Consider the following 14,819-nt stretch of genomic DNA (forward strand, 5'->3'; position numbering starts at 1 on the left):
GATCCAGAGGTAAGGTGGACATGCAAGTGCCTTTGATAGAAGGAGATCAGGGAGTAAAGGTCAGGTGTTAATTCTCCTTAAATAATAAAGAGTCGTATACATCATTTTTTTTTTTTTTTTACTTTACTCAATGTGTTTTTTCCTACTCACTGAGTAATATAAAGGCAAATAAAACCTAGCTAATATAGTAAAAGACTGTAAATAAAGAAAACTGAAAAAAAGGAAGCCTGAAACAAGAAAGCTGAAGGGTTTCAAAGTAAAATTTTTAATGTATATTTTTTTACTACCAGCATTTGATGAGGAATGTAGCATATTTTCCTTTGCTTTTCTTTATTTTTTCAGCTTCTGATTTTTATTAATATGATCTTAAATTTTATTTCTAGTTTCCAAAGGATTTTATTTCATAATTTATATACCATGCAAGTTATAGAGCTTACAGGTAATTGCTGACATTTGTACTCTGTTTTATGAATCAGTTTACAGCACTTACTTAAACTTGACTTTTTTTTAACTAGGATCATTACCAGTCCTTTTATTCTGAATCTTGGTCTCATTCCTGAGTTCATACTTTGAGTGATTTTTTTTTTTTAACTTTCTGGAATTGCTTCAAGCAATTTTTTTCAAAAGGAGTAGAAAAAGCTCTTGGATTTTGCAGTGTATCTTCGTATTGCGCTTACACATGAGTGAATGACAGCTTAGCTAACAATGAAATTTTATACCACAATCTTCTTCCTCAACTCTATACATTATTCTTGACTTTCTTCTGAAATATAGTTTCACAGCAGAGATGATTGTGTTCAGTCCGAGTTTGGTTTCCTACCTGTTTTCTGTGTCATAGAAGCCCAGTCTCACTGCAATATTTATTCAAGTATTCATCACATGGGTTTATTGAGTGCTTCCCTGAGCTAAGCATTGTACAAGTTTCTGGACCTGTAGCAGTGAGTATGATAACCTCAGCCGCTGCATCCACAGAGCTTATCTTCTAGGGAGAATGAAAGAGTAAGGAGTAGAACAGACAAATAAAAAATATTGCAAGTTATAACAAATGCTATGTGAAGAAAATAAATCTCAGGGGCTGAGATACCAACTAAATGAGAAGCCCTCTCTGAGGAGGTGGCATTTAAGCAGAGATCTAAAGGATAATAAGAAGCCATAAAGTAGTGTAAGTGTAAATGGGGGCTGTTCCTTGAATTAGAAGGAAAAGCTTGTGGAAAAGCCCTGAGACAAGAAAGAGTATCATGTGTTTAAGGAATGGGAAAATAGCAGTGTGGTTAGACTTTAGCAAAGGAGAGGCAGAATGGCAACAGAGAAAGTTAGAGAAAAAGGCAGGGGTCATATCATGAAGAATGTCTTAGCCCATGGAAAGGAGTTTGGATTTTATTTTAAATGCAGTGGTTTTAATCACTTTACCATATGGGGAGCTGATTGGGTAAGAGTAGATGGTAGATTAGAATAAGGAAGACCAGTTAGAATGATGTTTCTCTCATTCCAAACAAGACAAGCTTGTGGTTTCATCTAGAGTGGCGACAGAAAGTGAAAAATGTGAGTTCAAAATGACACCTATAAAACCCACTGATGAATTAGAGGGGAGAGAAGGGCTTGGGGATCTCGTCTACATTTCTGGCACAGTAACTGGATAGGTGGCAATGGGAAGTGAGGGAAGAGTGGGCAGGTTTGTAGGAGAAAGTCACTATTAACCAGTTAAAATTGAGATGTCATTGGGATACCAAGTGGAGACAGAAAGTACACAATTGGAGATTTAAGCATAGAGATCAGAGGAACTGCCTAATTTGGAGATACACACTTCGAAGTAATCAGCAAAGGGAAAAGATATGTACACACATACACACATCCTTCTGAAAACCCTGATGTTTATAAGTAGGTAGACAATGGGAAACCTGGTGTTTAAAGCAAATTTGGTGTTTAGAAGATGCTCATCTCCACAACCCTAATGTCTAGAAGGCAGGTAGAGAGGAGGACCCCAAAAAAGACTCAGAGAAAGAGTAGCCAGTAAAGCAGGAAGCAAAGATATAAGTAGGAAAACCAAGAGAAAAATGTATGTTGAGAAAAAGGGAGTGCTTCTGTTGAATGACGCTGCAAGATCAAGGATTAAGTTCAAGATCAAGGATGATGAGGATAGAGAAATGTATATTAGCTTAAACAACACGGAAGTCATTAGAGACTTTCATGAGCAAAGTTTAGTAGAGCGGTAGGACACAAGGTTGGATGAAGGTGGTGACGGGTGAATAAGATGTCAGAAAGAAGAGAAGACAGTATGTGTAGACAGTTCTTCCAAGAAATTTGGCTGTAAGGGAATTAGAATAACAGGGGCAATGGCCGGCATTTTTTTATAAGATGGATTTTGATAGGGATGTTTTTCTAGTGCTAGAAATGAATGAGTAGTAAAATATGGATTAATAATTCAGGAGAGTGGGGGAGAGCAAGTCCTTGAGAAAGTGGGAGAGCGAAGGGGAGAGACATCTCCACCATAGAAGCAGGAGGAAAGATGGAAGAGCAGGCTCCAGCGTACTCAGAGGATTAAGTCAAGCCCAGTGGCTTTTATTTCCACAGAAAAATGTGAGATGGGATCATTGGCTGGGAGTGCAAAAGAGGAATTCTTCTCCTGGTATTACATTTTCCCTTTACATGTTAACCTTGAATTCTCTTGAGGCTAATTATCCTAATAATTTACTGTTTATTTGTTTGGGAATTATTTTCAAGTGTTCTACAAGACCAGAGTGAGCTACTCCCATTGCTTCACCTTTCACCATTCGTGTATTGAATTGACTGTGTTAGCCCTGCAACATGCCCATACAGGCAGTTCTAGAGCCCGCTTTTATAAAGCAGCTCCTCAGTGATTGGTAAATGTGAACTGGTATTTCTTTAAAGGATAACTCTAAAGTAATCCTTCCATAATAAAAATATCTCAGAGGTTTATGTATGAAACGTTGCATGATAACCTCCTCCATCCTCATTCTGCCATGCCTACCCTCCCCAAGGCACAGGATTTTTTGCAAAAATGAACACTGAGAGTTTTCACCCCAAACTAAGAGGCCTTATTGGTTTATTTGTGTCTTCTAATATTTGTATCTTCTACATAAGACCAAACGATGGCATATAAGTCAGTTAGTCTTATCTGAAGTTGTTTAATAAGAGCTGCTGCTCTTTTAGCATTGATGTAGAAAGTGTGGGTCACTGTGTTAAGTGTTTTGCATACAATAGCCTATTAGTACTAATCCAACAGCTCTACAAAGTAGGTGTTCTTATCCACATTTTACAGACGCAGAAGCTAAATCTTAAAGTGATAAAATAATTCACCTACATAGGAAGGGGTAGAAACAATATTCAAATCCAAGTACATCTGACTTCCAAGTCTTCGTTCTGCTGTTACTCCAGAGCCTCCTAGAAATTACATCTTTATTTATTTTGACTTGAGCCAGATGGGAAGTTGGGCCCTTATTAAAAAAAATTCTTTTTGTCCCTTATACCTTTACTGTATACGTTTGAATCAGCCCCCTGTATTAAGAATAAGTCATTATAATAAATAAAGGAAGAGTTATGAGTTCCTTTACACCTGAAAATGGGCACAAAGGGTACCATGAAAGGGGAAAATGTACATTTATTTCAGTTCTGTATCCTCAACATCCAGAACTTAGTAAGTCCTAAATAGATGTTGATTGGTGAGTAAACAATGAGAGAATTTCCAAAAATAAATTTCCTTCACTTATAGTGTTGCCTTGCCAACTGTACCCCTTCTGGAATACTTGGGGCTGAGCTGGGGGCTGTTTTCCTTCTCTTTCCCTCCCCTTCCCCAGCTCCACTTTCTCTCTGGGTTAACTCATCAGGTCCCGTGGCCTGACGATGACGCCCATCTTTGTATCTCCATAGTTGATACCTTCACTGACCTCAAGACTCATATCAATCCAGTCACTTACTTGATAAATATAATTTAACACCTAATAATCATCTCACGTGGAGCACAGCTAAAACGGAGCTCCTGGTTGTCCTTCAGGCCATTCCGTGCCCCACTCTTCCTTATCCCAGTAACTGGTACCACTTTCAACCAGCTGATACATCCTTGTGTCTCCTCTCTTCCACACACCCCACATGCGCTCCATCAACACATCCCGTCCGCTTGATTCTATCCGCTTCTCTCCGTATCCACGGCTGCTCTCTGAATCATAGCCATGTCACCTGTCACTGTAGTCACTTAGCTTGTATCCCTACTTCCACACTTGCCCTCCTATAGTCCATAGTCCACAAAGCAGCCACAGCAACATTCAAAAATGTTAATTATTGTCTCACATCTCTACTTCCTACTTCTATTACTTCCTATCATACTTACAATCCAAACTCCTTTCCATGGCATGCAAAGCCTTGCTACATGGCCCTGGCCTACCTCTGACACCACAGACCTCCCCACTCACTGCACTGTAACTGGGCTGGCCATTTTGCCTTTTTGTTTCCATATACCAACTTCATTTCTACCTTGGGGTTTTGCTCTTTACTCTTCACTCTGTCAAGATGTCTCACGAGGGTCTTTGAATGGCTGGCTTCTCTGTAGCATTTAGGTTCCAGCTCGAATGTCATCTCTTTAGAAAAGACTTCCCTGACCACATTTTGTCACATTGTCTTAATTTATTTTCTTTATGGCATTAATCCCTATGTGAAAATACCTTGTATATTTACTTACTTACTTGTTAAGTGTCTTTCTCCATCCCCAGCCTCCACCCTTACCTAAACATAAAGAAAGCTTCATAACATTGATGATCTTATTTATCATGTTTGTCATCATATTCACTGCCTGGCCCACTAGAGGTTATCAACAAATATTTGAAGGAAAATATATAAGAATACAATAAATAAATGAATGCCTGTTGCCTGGCGCTGGGCCTGAATATGTTTGTAAATATATCTATATTAATTAACTGACCTGCTGTGTCACTCTTAAAGCTTACACTCCATAATGTTATATTGTTCAATTTCTTCCTAAACAGAATATTTTTATTACTTGGAGGGATCCAAAGATGCTCTCCTTTGTGGTTTCAGCACCGATTCAGGGTACGTAATATTTGTTTTCAGTTTAGTCCAAAGGCTGGGGGGGAAAAAAAGAAAAATCAAACTCAATCAGTTTGCTAATAAGAACCTTTGATTCTATATTATTTTCCTATATTTCATGGCATTTTTTGACTCATTCTGTCCCACAGTGAGTCCAAAGTTTAAAACTTTCATGGTTAATGCATACCATGCATTTGAAAGCGATACTTTGAGGTAGTGCTTGAATTAAGACAAGATACAAATCATATACATCCTAAGAAAGTAGAAAAAAATTACTTCCAAAAACCCCACCAGAAGTTAGATGGATAGTTTCCAGCCTTCCTTCTTTCTGGGAAGAAGAGTGACAAAATCAACTTTTCTTTCCATCCCCAAATTATACTCATTCTCCCATCAAGTATGGTTCATAGGTGACAGAATGCAGTGACAGTTTGGCCACTCTAAACAAAAGGATCCCATGGACTGGGGTAAAGATATTTTAAGAATGTCGTATTTATGTAAGTACCCATTTTGTTCTTTCTCCCACACACTGACTTTATTTCTGCTGCAGGGCCTTTGTTCTTGCACTGCCCCCTGCCCAGGAGGAGGCTCTGGGTACACTGGGAACATAAAAACAAACAAGATAAGGTTGCTGCTCCTAAAGACACCACAGAACACTGTGTTTATTTGACATCATGGATACCAATCCACTAATTTTAAAAAGAAAAAAAGTCTTAAACTAGAAATCTCTATGCACTTACACAATTGTTATCTATTGACTGTGCTTGATTCTAATTCACCCCAAGAATAATCTGGGGAGACGCTTTTATTCGAGGCCTATATATCAATCTTTATGGGTACAAGAACTACTATATGACATCTGGTGAAAGTTTCCAAGTCTTAATGATTGATGTTGATGATGATACTAATAGCAGCTACCATTTATTAAATGCTTTCTATGTGCAGGAACTAGGCTAGGTAATTTGCATACATTATCTTCTTTAAACTTAATAACAGTCTTAACCTTTGGAGGTAGGTATTATTATCTTGTCTCACAGAAGGAAGGAACCGGGCCTTGGAGAATTTAAGTAATTTGACAAAGTCAACAACTAGTAAAAAGTAAGGATGGGATTCAAACCCAGTTCTTGCTGACTCCAAATAATGTGTTCTTAATCATAATTCAATACTGTCCCCCTGGAAAGGAAACCTTGAGTTTCCGACTTCTCTGTAGTACCCTTTAGCTTGCATCCTGAAGGTACTCTGACTTGTGATATCCTTTTTCACATGTAGTCAGTGTCCAGAAGGGTACACCTGTGTGAAGGTTGGCAGGAACCCTGATTATGGCTACACGAGCTTCGATACTTTCAGTTGGGCCTTCTTAGCCTTGTTTCGGCTAATGACCCAGGATTACTGGGAAAACCTTTACCAACAGGTGAGTGCCAAGAGAAACATTCATTGCATTCATTGCACAAAAATGTGATGTATGTTCCTTACCAGCTTTATATATGAGATGTTTTACTCAATTTAGAATGGAGAAAACTCTATTGTCTTAGTACTAAAATTAAACATGTTCTATTTCCAGCACTATTAGAATGGATAGTTCTTAAATCATAAATTATTTTCTTACTCTTCTGGGCTTTTTGATCTCTAGATCTCTTTCCCCCTTTCTGAATATTGCATCCCACAGGGTCCTAGGTAAATAGCAAGAAATATACTGTAATGTTCTCTCACAGCACTCCTATACACGCTATGCTTTCCACACTTGCCTCCCTGCCTGCAGTGCCCTAAACACCAGGCTCTCCTGTGCTCACTGTTCTTTATTTTGTGCACTCCCATGTACAGTTGTTCTGGACTGAATAGTATCTCCCCCAAATTCATATGTTGAAGTCCTAACTCCCAGTACCTTAGAATGACTATATTTAGAGTTAGGGCCTTTAAAGAGGTAACTAAGTTAAAATGAGGCCATTAGGGTGGGTCCTAAACCTATCTGATGTCCTTATAAGAAGGAAACATTAAGCCATGAGTAGAGATACACACACACACAGAGAAAATACCTTGTGAGGACTCAGTGAGAAGGTAGCCATCCGCAAGCCAAGGGGAGAGACCACAGGAGAAACCAAACCTGCCAATACTTTGATCTTGGATTTCAATCCCCTAGGACTGAGAAAATAAATTTCTGTTGTTTAAGTTACCCAATTTATAGCATTTGTTATGGCAGCCTGAGCAAACTAATATGAGAATGGAAGACTCAATTCATGTCTCTGAGTTTTTCTCTCTCAACTCACTTGTTCCTTCTACACCTCCATGCCCTTTGACTGTCCTTCAGTTTATAGCATCCATCTCTTGTACTGGAGTTCTTCATTCATGTGAATATCTCTCTAACTTACATGTGATCCTCTTGGGATTGTGGCTCTATCTTTTCACCTATATGTTATCAGTACCCAACCCCAAGAGGAAGGAGATCAAAAATGATTATTCTATATTATAAAAAATAATGAATCACTTCTCAAATTGCTACAGATTCTTCTTTTGGCCTGTTTTATGTCTAATTTCTGAGAATATTATAAATGAATGTAGAAATTATATAAAAATCTTACTTCACAGGAAAAAAAAGAAATACAAATGACTTTTTAAGTATGCAAAAAGATACTCACCTTTACTGCAAATTAAAACTGGAGTGACATACAACTTTTCACCTGTCAGAATAACCAAAATCAAAAAGTTGATCAAAGGAGAGATACTGTCTGACTAGATGTGGGAAGGTAGACTTTCTCACACATTACTGGGAACCACTGGAGAAGATATCATGGCAATTTCTATGAAAATTAAAATGAATATACCTGTTGACCTAAGAATTCCACTACAAAGAATTTATCCAAAAGAAGAAATCAGTAACAACAGTAACTGATAGAAAAGGCAATTGAGTTACCATGCTTCAGATATAGAATAAAGAGACTTATTTTTCATTTAATATCTGTTTGTACCATTTGAATTTTCTTACCATGTATTACATTTAAACATTTTTAATAAATGTTAATTAAAAATACATAAAAGATGAATGCATAAATTCATATAATAAGGCTATCTACCTTGTGTTAACATAATCATTAATACTTCTTAAAGATATAATTTTACCAGTAAATGATACTATGGAAATTATCTAGTCCTATAATTTGAAAATGAGTAAAGCAGCTAGTTTTTGAGTAATTTTCAGATTAGGGGAGAAAAAATCCAGGGTTATTATTATGCTTACTAATAGTCAAGAATCACACTTAATTTCAGTACAGGCTTAATTAACTGCTATATCTTTTGTACTGAGAAAGTGTGTATTTTAATACTGATTGTTTTCGATGAAGATACAATTTTATTCCTTTATATTTTTGATAACATGAGAGTATACAGAGCTGTACGATTTACATACCTAATATGCCATTCAAGTTGAAATGATTTACCAAAAAAACCCTTTGTGTTATTAAAATAATAATTACCATTTTTCCCTAGACACTGCGTGCTGCTGGGAAAACCTACATGATCTTCTTTGTTGTGGTGATTTTCCTGGGATCCTTTTATCTAATAAACTTGATCCTGGCTGTGGTTGCCATGGCCTATGAAGAACAGAACCAGGCAAACATCGAAGAAGCTAGGCAGAAAGAGTTAGAATTTCAACAGATGTTAGATCGACTTAAAAAAGAGCAAGAGGAAGCTGAGGTATTGTTATTTGATTTAAAATTCTTCCTAGAAGTAGAAAAGCAGCGGAAACAGCAGAAGCCCTGTGGCCTATGCTCAGCCTTCCCCGGGGAGATTTTCCTTCCTGGTTTCCTTTCATTTTTATAAATGAAAACTGAATTTTCATTCTGGTGTGGTCAAAGGAAGCAATTCTGGATTGAGTTAGAACTGACATCTGCCCCATTCCACCTTCCCACATAATCAGCTCACTCCAGCAAGGAGAATGTTCTAAACTCTTTCTCCTAAACCTGTTACTCACAATTCCTCTGTGTGTATGGCATTATGCAAAGTCCCAGAATGCATATGATGTATTTCCCCAGAGTAACAATTGTACACAAATGTTTAGGGAAAATTATTTGATGTTACAGTTAGATACTCTGTGGAGTAGAAAAGCAAAATGTTCATCAGTTTTGGTTAGTGTTGCAAGGATTTTAAGATAACGTGTGAGATGTTAAGAAAATCATACTTATGACTGTGGCCGCTTTAGGTTAAATCACAAATTCTTGAGGATTTCTCCTTACTCCTCCCTCCAAAGGGGTACATCAGTGGAAAAGTTTGAGGAGGCTTGTACTAAGAGAACCAAAATTTCAAATATTCCACACGTGTTTGATGATTTGACCTAGCAAATCTCTTCAAGCAATCTAACCTATTTGGAGGAGGCTAGTAATCTGTGATGGGGAGAAACTTTGAAGCAGGAAGATATTCAGGACAGTATTTTAATAATATTAAAAATCAGAAAGCATTTAAATTTCCAAAAATTAGAAAATGGTTGAGGACTATGATATATTTGTGTCGTGGAGTATTATTCAGCCATAAAACGATGTGTTTTAAGAATATTATGACAGGAAAAGGTATTAATATAACAATATATTTAATTGTAGAATACAAAATAGAATATAGGATACAAACAATTTAAAAATTATATATATAAAGAGTGGAAGAAATGTTAACAGCAATTATTGCTGGGATGTAGGTTTCTGACTGATTTTTGTTTTTTATTCACAATATCTTTATTTTCCAAATTTTTACAAGGATTGTTTTAGTTTAATAATAAAAATTTAATTTTTATAAAAGGGGTAGCACCAGGCTATCTCAGGAATTTCCTAGAGAACCCCTAAAAGGCTCTTTCATTTTCTTGAAATATTGTTCTGTAATAATTAATTTTATTTGCAAATAATTCATTCTTCATTAAAGTATAGCTGTACCTGAATTTATTGATAATATTGAGTTAATTACCCAAACAAGATATACAAATGAATTATCACATGGTTTATGTGTTTTATGACCCAGAATTACCTAAAATTAAAACTTTTACATATACAATTTAAAATTCCACATATACTACTTAAATTGCTTTACTATATAGTAATAGTATGTAATAGTTTAATTCCAAGGCACAGTATGGCTTTATTACAATGCAGGAGAAGCAATAAACATATATTTTGTAAGCTCTCTATTCAGAGTGCAAAGAAAACGACATTACTTCCCTTACAAGGGACATGATCACATGAACAGTATAATTGAATTTGTAGTAAACAGGTGCCCCATAATAGGGTTTCCCAGACTGGAAATGACTCACTGTGTGTGTAACCTCTTGGTGCAACAGGCAATAGCAATGGCAGCGGCTGAATATACAAGCATTGAGAGAAGCCGGATAATGGGCCTCTCCGAGAGTTCTTCCGAAACATCCAAACTGAGCTCTAAAAGTGCTAAAGAAAGAAGAAACAGAAGAAAGAAAAACGATCAAAAGAAACTCTCCATTGGGGAAGAAAAGGGAGATGATGAGAAATTGTCCAAATCGGAATCCGAGGAGAGCATCAGGAGAAAAAGTTTCCACCTTGGTGTTGAAGGTCATAGGCGAGCACGTGAAAAGAGATTTTCTACCCCTAACCAGGTACCACTGACACCGTCACATGCATATCACCAGAGGTGGCATCATAGAGCAAAGTGTTCTGAGGGAAGGGACCTCAGGAGAGGAGTGAGTTGTTGTTGTAGCCACTGACTACAGAACAAGACCCACATCTTGTCAATGCCATGGACTGGCTTCACCTCAGTCCTACCTTTCTCAGCCTTCATATACCCTCAGTCCCCCATGATTGTTTACTCTCACGTACATGCCATATATTTTCATTCCTTTATTACTTGTTACACATGGTTTCCTCTAAGTGGGATGATTTTCTTCCTTGTTTGCCTCCTGGCATAGAACCACCTATTCTTTACCCATTAGCTTAGGTGCCACCCATCCACAAAGATTCCTCTGTCCTCTCCACTCTTCCCAATCTGCTCTTCAGTTACCCACGCAGAATTCCTATCCTTTTTATCTACATCATCATTTAAAATTTCTATCTTCTACTATTTAAGTCTGTAAGACCCTTCCAGATACATACAAAATAAAAGTCCCTGCCTTCAAAGATTTCATAATCTGGTTGGGGAGACAGAACTTGAATACATGTGATATCAATAAAAAGAAATATGACAAGAGCAGTCCAAGCTAGTTTTAAGGTAACGGCCCTGTCATACCCATTTTCCATTCTTCACTATGCCTACCACCTTGTCCTGTATATAGCAAGCACTAATGTTTATTCAATTAGATACTTCTGAAGAATATGCAGTTTGGTGTATACACTTGGTTTATCTTGGACATGAGTCATATAAATGGGACTTTTTTCCCCTCTGTTGTACTGGGCAGCTTCTTTTCCAAGTTCTAATATTTTATGACTTTGTAAACCCACTAGTATTAAAAGGTCTTTTTAAAAAAATTTATTTATTTATTTGGTTGTGCTGGGTCTTAGTTGCGGCTCGCCGGCTCTGTAGTTGTGGCATGTGAACTCTTAGTTGCGGCATGCATGTGGGATCTAGTTCCCTGACCAGGGATCGAACCCACGTCCCCTGCATTGAAAGGAGGATTCTTAACCACGGGACCACCAGGGAAGTCCCAAAAGGTCTTTCTTAACACACCTTAACCAAGCCCTCAACATGCAGGGTAGAGTTGCAAGCAATGGAACGCAAAGATACATACAGCATGGTCTTGGGCCTCAAGAAAGTTTCAATACTTATGGAATGTATGGGTTGATATTATGAAAAGCTCAATAACGGGCATCAATACCAAATTCTTTCTTTAAGTGATAGGTTCTTTATAGCAACATGAATGGTACAGAATGAATGGAGAGATCACTCTAGGCCAGAACTGTAGAGAGCAGTACAGCAACAAATAATGTACCTGGTCCTGAAAGGATGAACTTTTCCAGTCTTTTCATTCCTTATTTGGAAGAATTTGTCTTTTTGCTGAATTTCTTTGTTTTTAAATATGTTTCATTTAAACCTGTACAGAGCCACCTGCCCTCAGGCCAGTGGTCTCAGTGGAAGTTATGGGAAATGAACTTCTGTTTTGGGGTGCTTCAGCAGATACGTGTCATCTCTTATTTTTTCTGCAGTCACCACTCAGCATTCATGGCTCCTTGTTTTCTGCAAGGCGAAGCAGCAGAACAAGTCTTTTTAGTTTCAAAGGTCGAGGAAAAGATATTGGATCTGAGACTGAATTTGCTGATGACGAGCATAGCATCTTCGGGGACAACGAGAGCAGAAGGGGCTCACTGTTTGTGCCGCACAGACCTCGGGAGCGGCGCAGCAGTAATATCAGCCAAGCCAGTAGGTCCCCCCCAGGGCTGCCGGTGAACAGGAAGATGCACAGTGCCGTGGACTGCAATGGTGTGGTCTCCTTGGTGGATGGACCCTCAGCCCTCATGCTCCCCAATGGACAGCTTCTGCCAGAGGTGATAATAGATAAGGCAACTTCTGATGACAGTGTAAGGACGTTTTAAATAGCTCAGGCATGGCTCGGCCCTTACTCTTGCATCCATCAGTCTCTCTGCTGGAGGTGCCTTCTCTCTGGTCCTGTGAATGCCTCTGCATCTTGCAATACTTTTTATGTTAGAAACACACCTTTAACTGATTAACATATTCCTCATGCTATTGTTGTAGGTATCTAATTCCAAGATATTTAAAACCCCATTTTTGAAAAAAGGTACTTATCTACTGTTACTGTACTTGATTATGAATCATCCCCTTAGAAAACAATTTATAAAAGGTCTATATATCAGCACAAAGTGCATTGATAATGCTGATCTTATTAGTTGATAATAGGTCCCATGTCTCTAAGGAAATTTGGATTATTTGTCACCTACTGCTATTTTTTTCAAGTCACTACTTAATATATACCTTATCGCAAGGGTCTTATTTGAGTTGTTAATAATAGTAATAATAATAGCAGACACATTAGTATTTACAACAGCCCTATGAGGTGATATATTATTATCCCTGTTTTACAAATGGGAAAACTGAGGCACAGGGAAATAAAGCAGTTTGTGCAAGGTCACTCAGCTAATAAATGGTAGTCCTAAAGTTCAAACAGAGACCCTCTATTTCAAAGCTTGTGCTTTTAACCACCATACTTCCTCTCCAATGTGTGGTAGGCTTCTTGGAAATAATTTAGAATAACTGTGCTTTTTCCCATACATAAATGAAACTTACTGTTTTCATTAAAAAACAACAAAACTCTTTTATCTAGAATCTGTGAATAAAAACATAATATCCAAAACACATACAGAAATGCAAACGTATATATATATATATATATAAAGACAAAAACAAAACACCTTTCCAAAACAACAGTTTCAAGAGTTTAGGAATCATTGAGTGGTTTGAGAAAAGGGTGTGATGAGGCTTGAAAGTCTTTCTGGTTTATGGAGTATCTAGGTAACCTCTTAAGGCCACTCACTATGTTACACTGCATTACTCAGTATCAGCAAGGCTTTGACTTTGAACTTGGGCTACCTATTCATAAATTCACAGTTGCAGACAATGTAGTATTTCAAGTGAGAATAAAGTTCCATCAAAGCCATGGCCACACATGTATTTTCGTTTGGTTTGAAAGAATGCATGTGCTGTTAGGTCACCTGTGACCTCTATGCTTGCACGATACAGCTTCAGCCCTCTGTCAAGGTATTTTTCCTTATCAAACGAGCATGTTAAATTTGCATAGAATCAGATCTTTGTTGTGTTTTGTTTTTCAACAATGTGTATTACCTGTAAAAGATTATATAATGTGTATCAGATTTGGAGATTATTTTCTATTTTTAAATGAAATGTTTCATTTAATACTTTATTTTTACCCCCAGAAAAATCAGTAGCACTCTAAATCCTGAAACTAAAACTACAAAACTTGAGTAATTCATTAGTGGATACTTTAAGATTCAATAGAAATGCAAAACATAATAGTGTGGAATAATGTACAGTTTAGATTAAAAAATTGCATGAGAAATAATATAAACTTGACACCTGAGGCATGTCTACATGGAGAACAAATTATTTAATCAACACAACTGATTGTTTGGGGGAAAAAGAAATCTCTGCTTCTGGAAAGTCAGTAAATTAGAGAGTATATCAGAGAAAACATGGTTATAGAAAGATTTCTATATAAAGCACCTGCAGATATGTGTATGTGTCTTTGCACATACACATACATGCATACATACACACATACATATATTTTTGCCTGCTTGTCAATGTTTTAATATATACACAGATATAACTATATCTAAACAACTGTACAACTTTACAACTCTAGATCTGTATATCTATATATATGTAGAATGGTGTGTGTATATGTGTGTGTATACACATGTACATACATACCACACACAACTAGATAGATGATAAATGTAGACTTGTATAGTTGTTTGTATGTATATATATGTGTGTAAGCGTGTGTGTGTGTGTGTGTGTGTGTGTGTGTGTGTGTGTATTGTTGGCCGGCACTAAACTGGCATAGCGTTTTAACTTTGAATTAGTTGCTAAGATTTAGAAATAAGACATCTTCACATAAAAATGGGTATACCTGGTAAGACTGAGCTCATATTCCTGCATAGGAGCAATCCTTTAGAGCTGGAGAGTGGTCACCTCTTTTAGATGGAGCTTATATTCTCCATTTTGCTACAGTTTCCATCAGTCTTAATTGTCCTTTTCCATCTGAGTCATTTATCCTCATAGCCTCAGAGCGG

At 37.2% G+C, this 14,819-nt stretch overlaps 1 protein-coding gene across 4 annotated transcripts in view; it reads left to right on the top strand.

Moving 5' to 3' along the window:
* SCN9A (sodium voltage-gated channel alpha subunit 9) overlaps nucleotides 1–14,819 on the top strand; it is an 85,809-nt gene that overhangs the window by 10,051 nt on the left and 60,939 nt on the right. For 2 of the 4 annotated variants that reach the window (XM_007450047.1, XM_007450048.1), the window contains exons 7-11: nucleotides 4,998–5,061; nucleotides 6,325–6,466; nucleotides 8,536–8,742; nucleotides 10,367–10,654; nucleotides 12,195–12,533. In XM_007450047.1, coding sequence (XP_007450109.1) covers nucleotides 4,998–5,061; nucleotides 6,325–6,466; nucleotides 8,536–8,742; nucleotides 10,367–10,654; nucleotides 12,195–12,533 — 1,040 coding nt within the window. Of the gene's footprint in view, nucleotides 1–4,997; nucleotides 5,062–6,324; nucleotides 6,467–8,535; nucleotides 8,743–10,366; nucleotides 10,655–12,194; nucleotides 12,567–14,819 lie in introns of all 4 variants that reach the window. The other 2 variants (XM_007450049.1, XM_007450046.1) reach the window with 1 other exon arrangement.

Source organism: Lipotes vexillifer, unplaced genomic scaffold (genome assembly GCF_000442215.2).
Source record: "Lipotes vexillifer unplaced genomic scaffold, Lipotes_vexillifer_v1.1 scaffold330, whole genome shotgun sequence".
Lineage (NCBI taxonomy): Eukaryota > Metazoa > Chordata > Mammalia > Artiodactyla > Lipotidae > Lipotes > Lipotes vexillifer.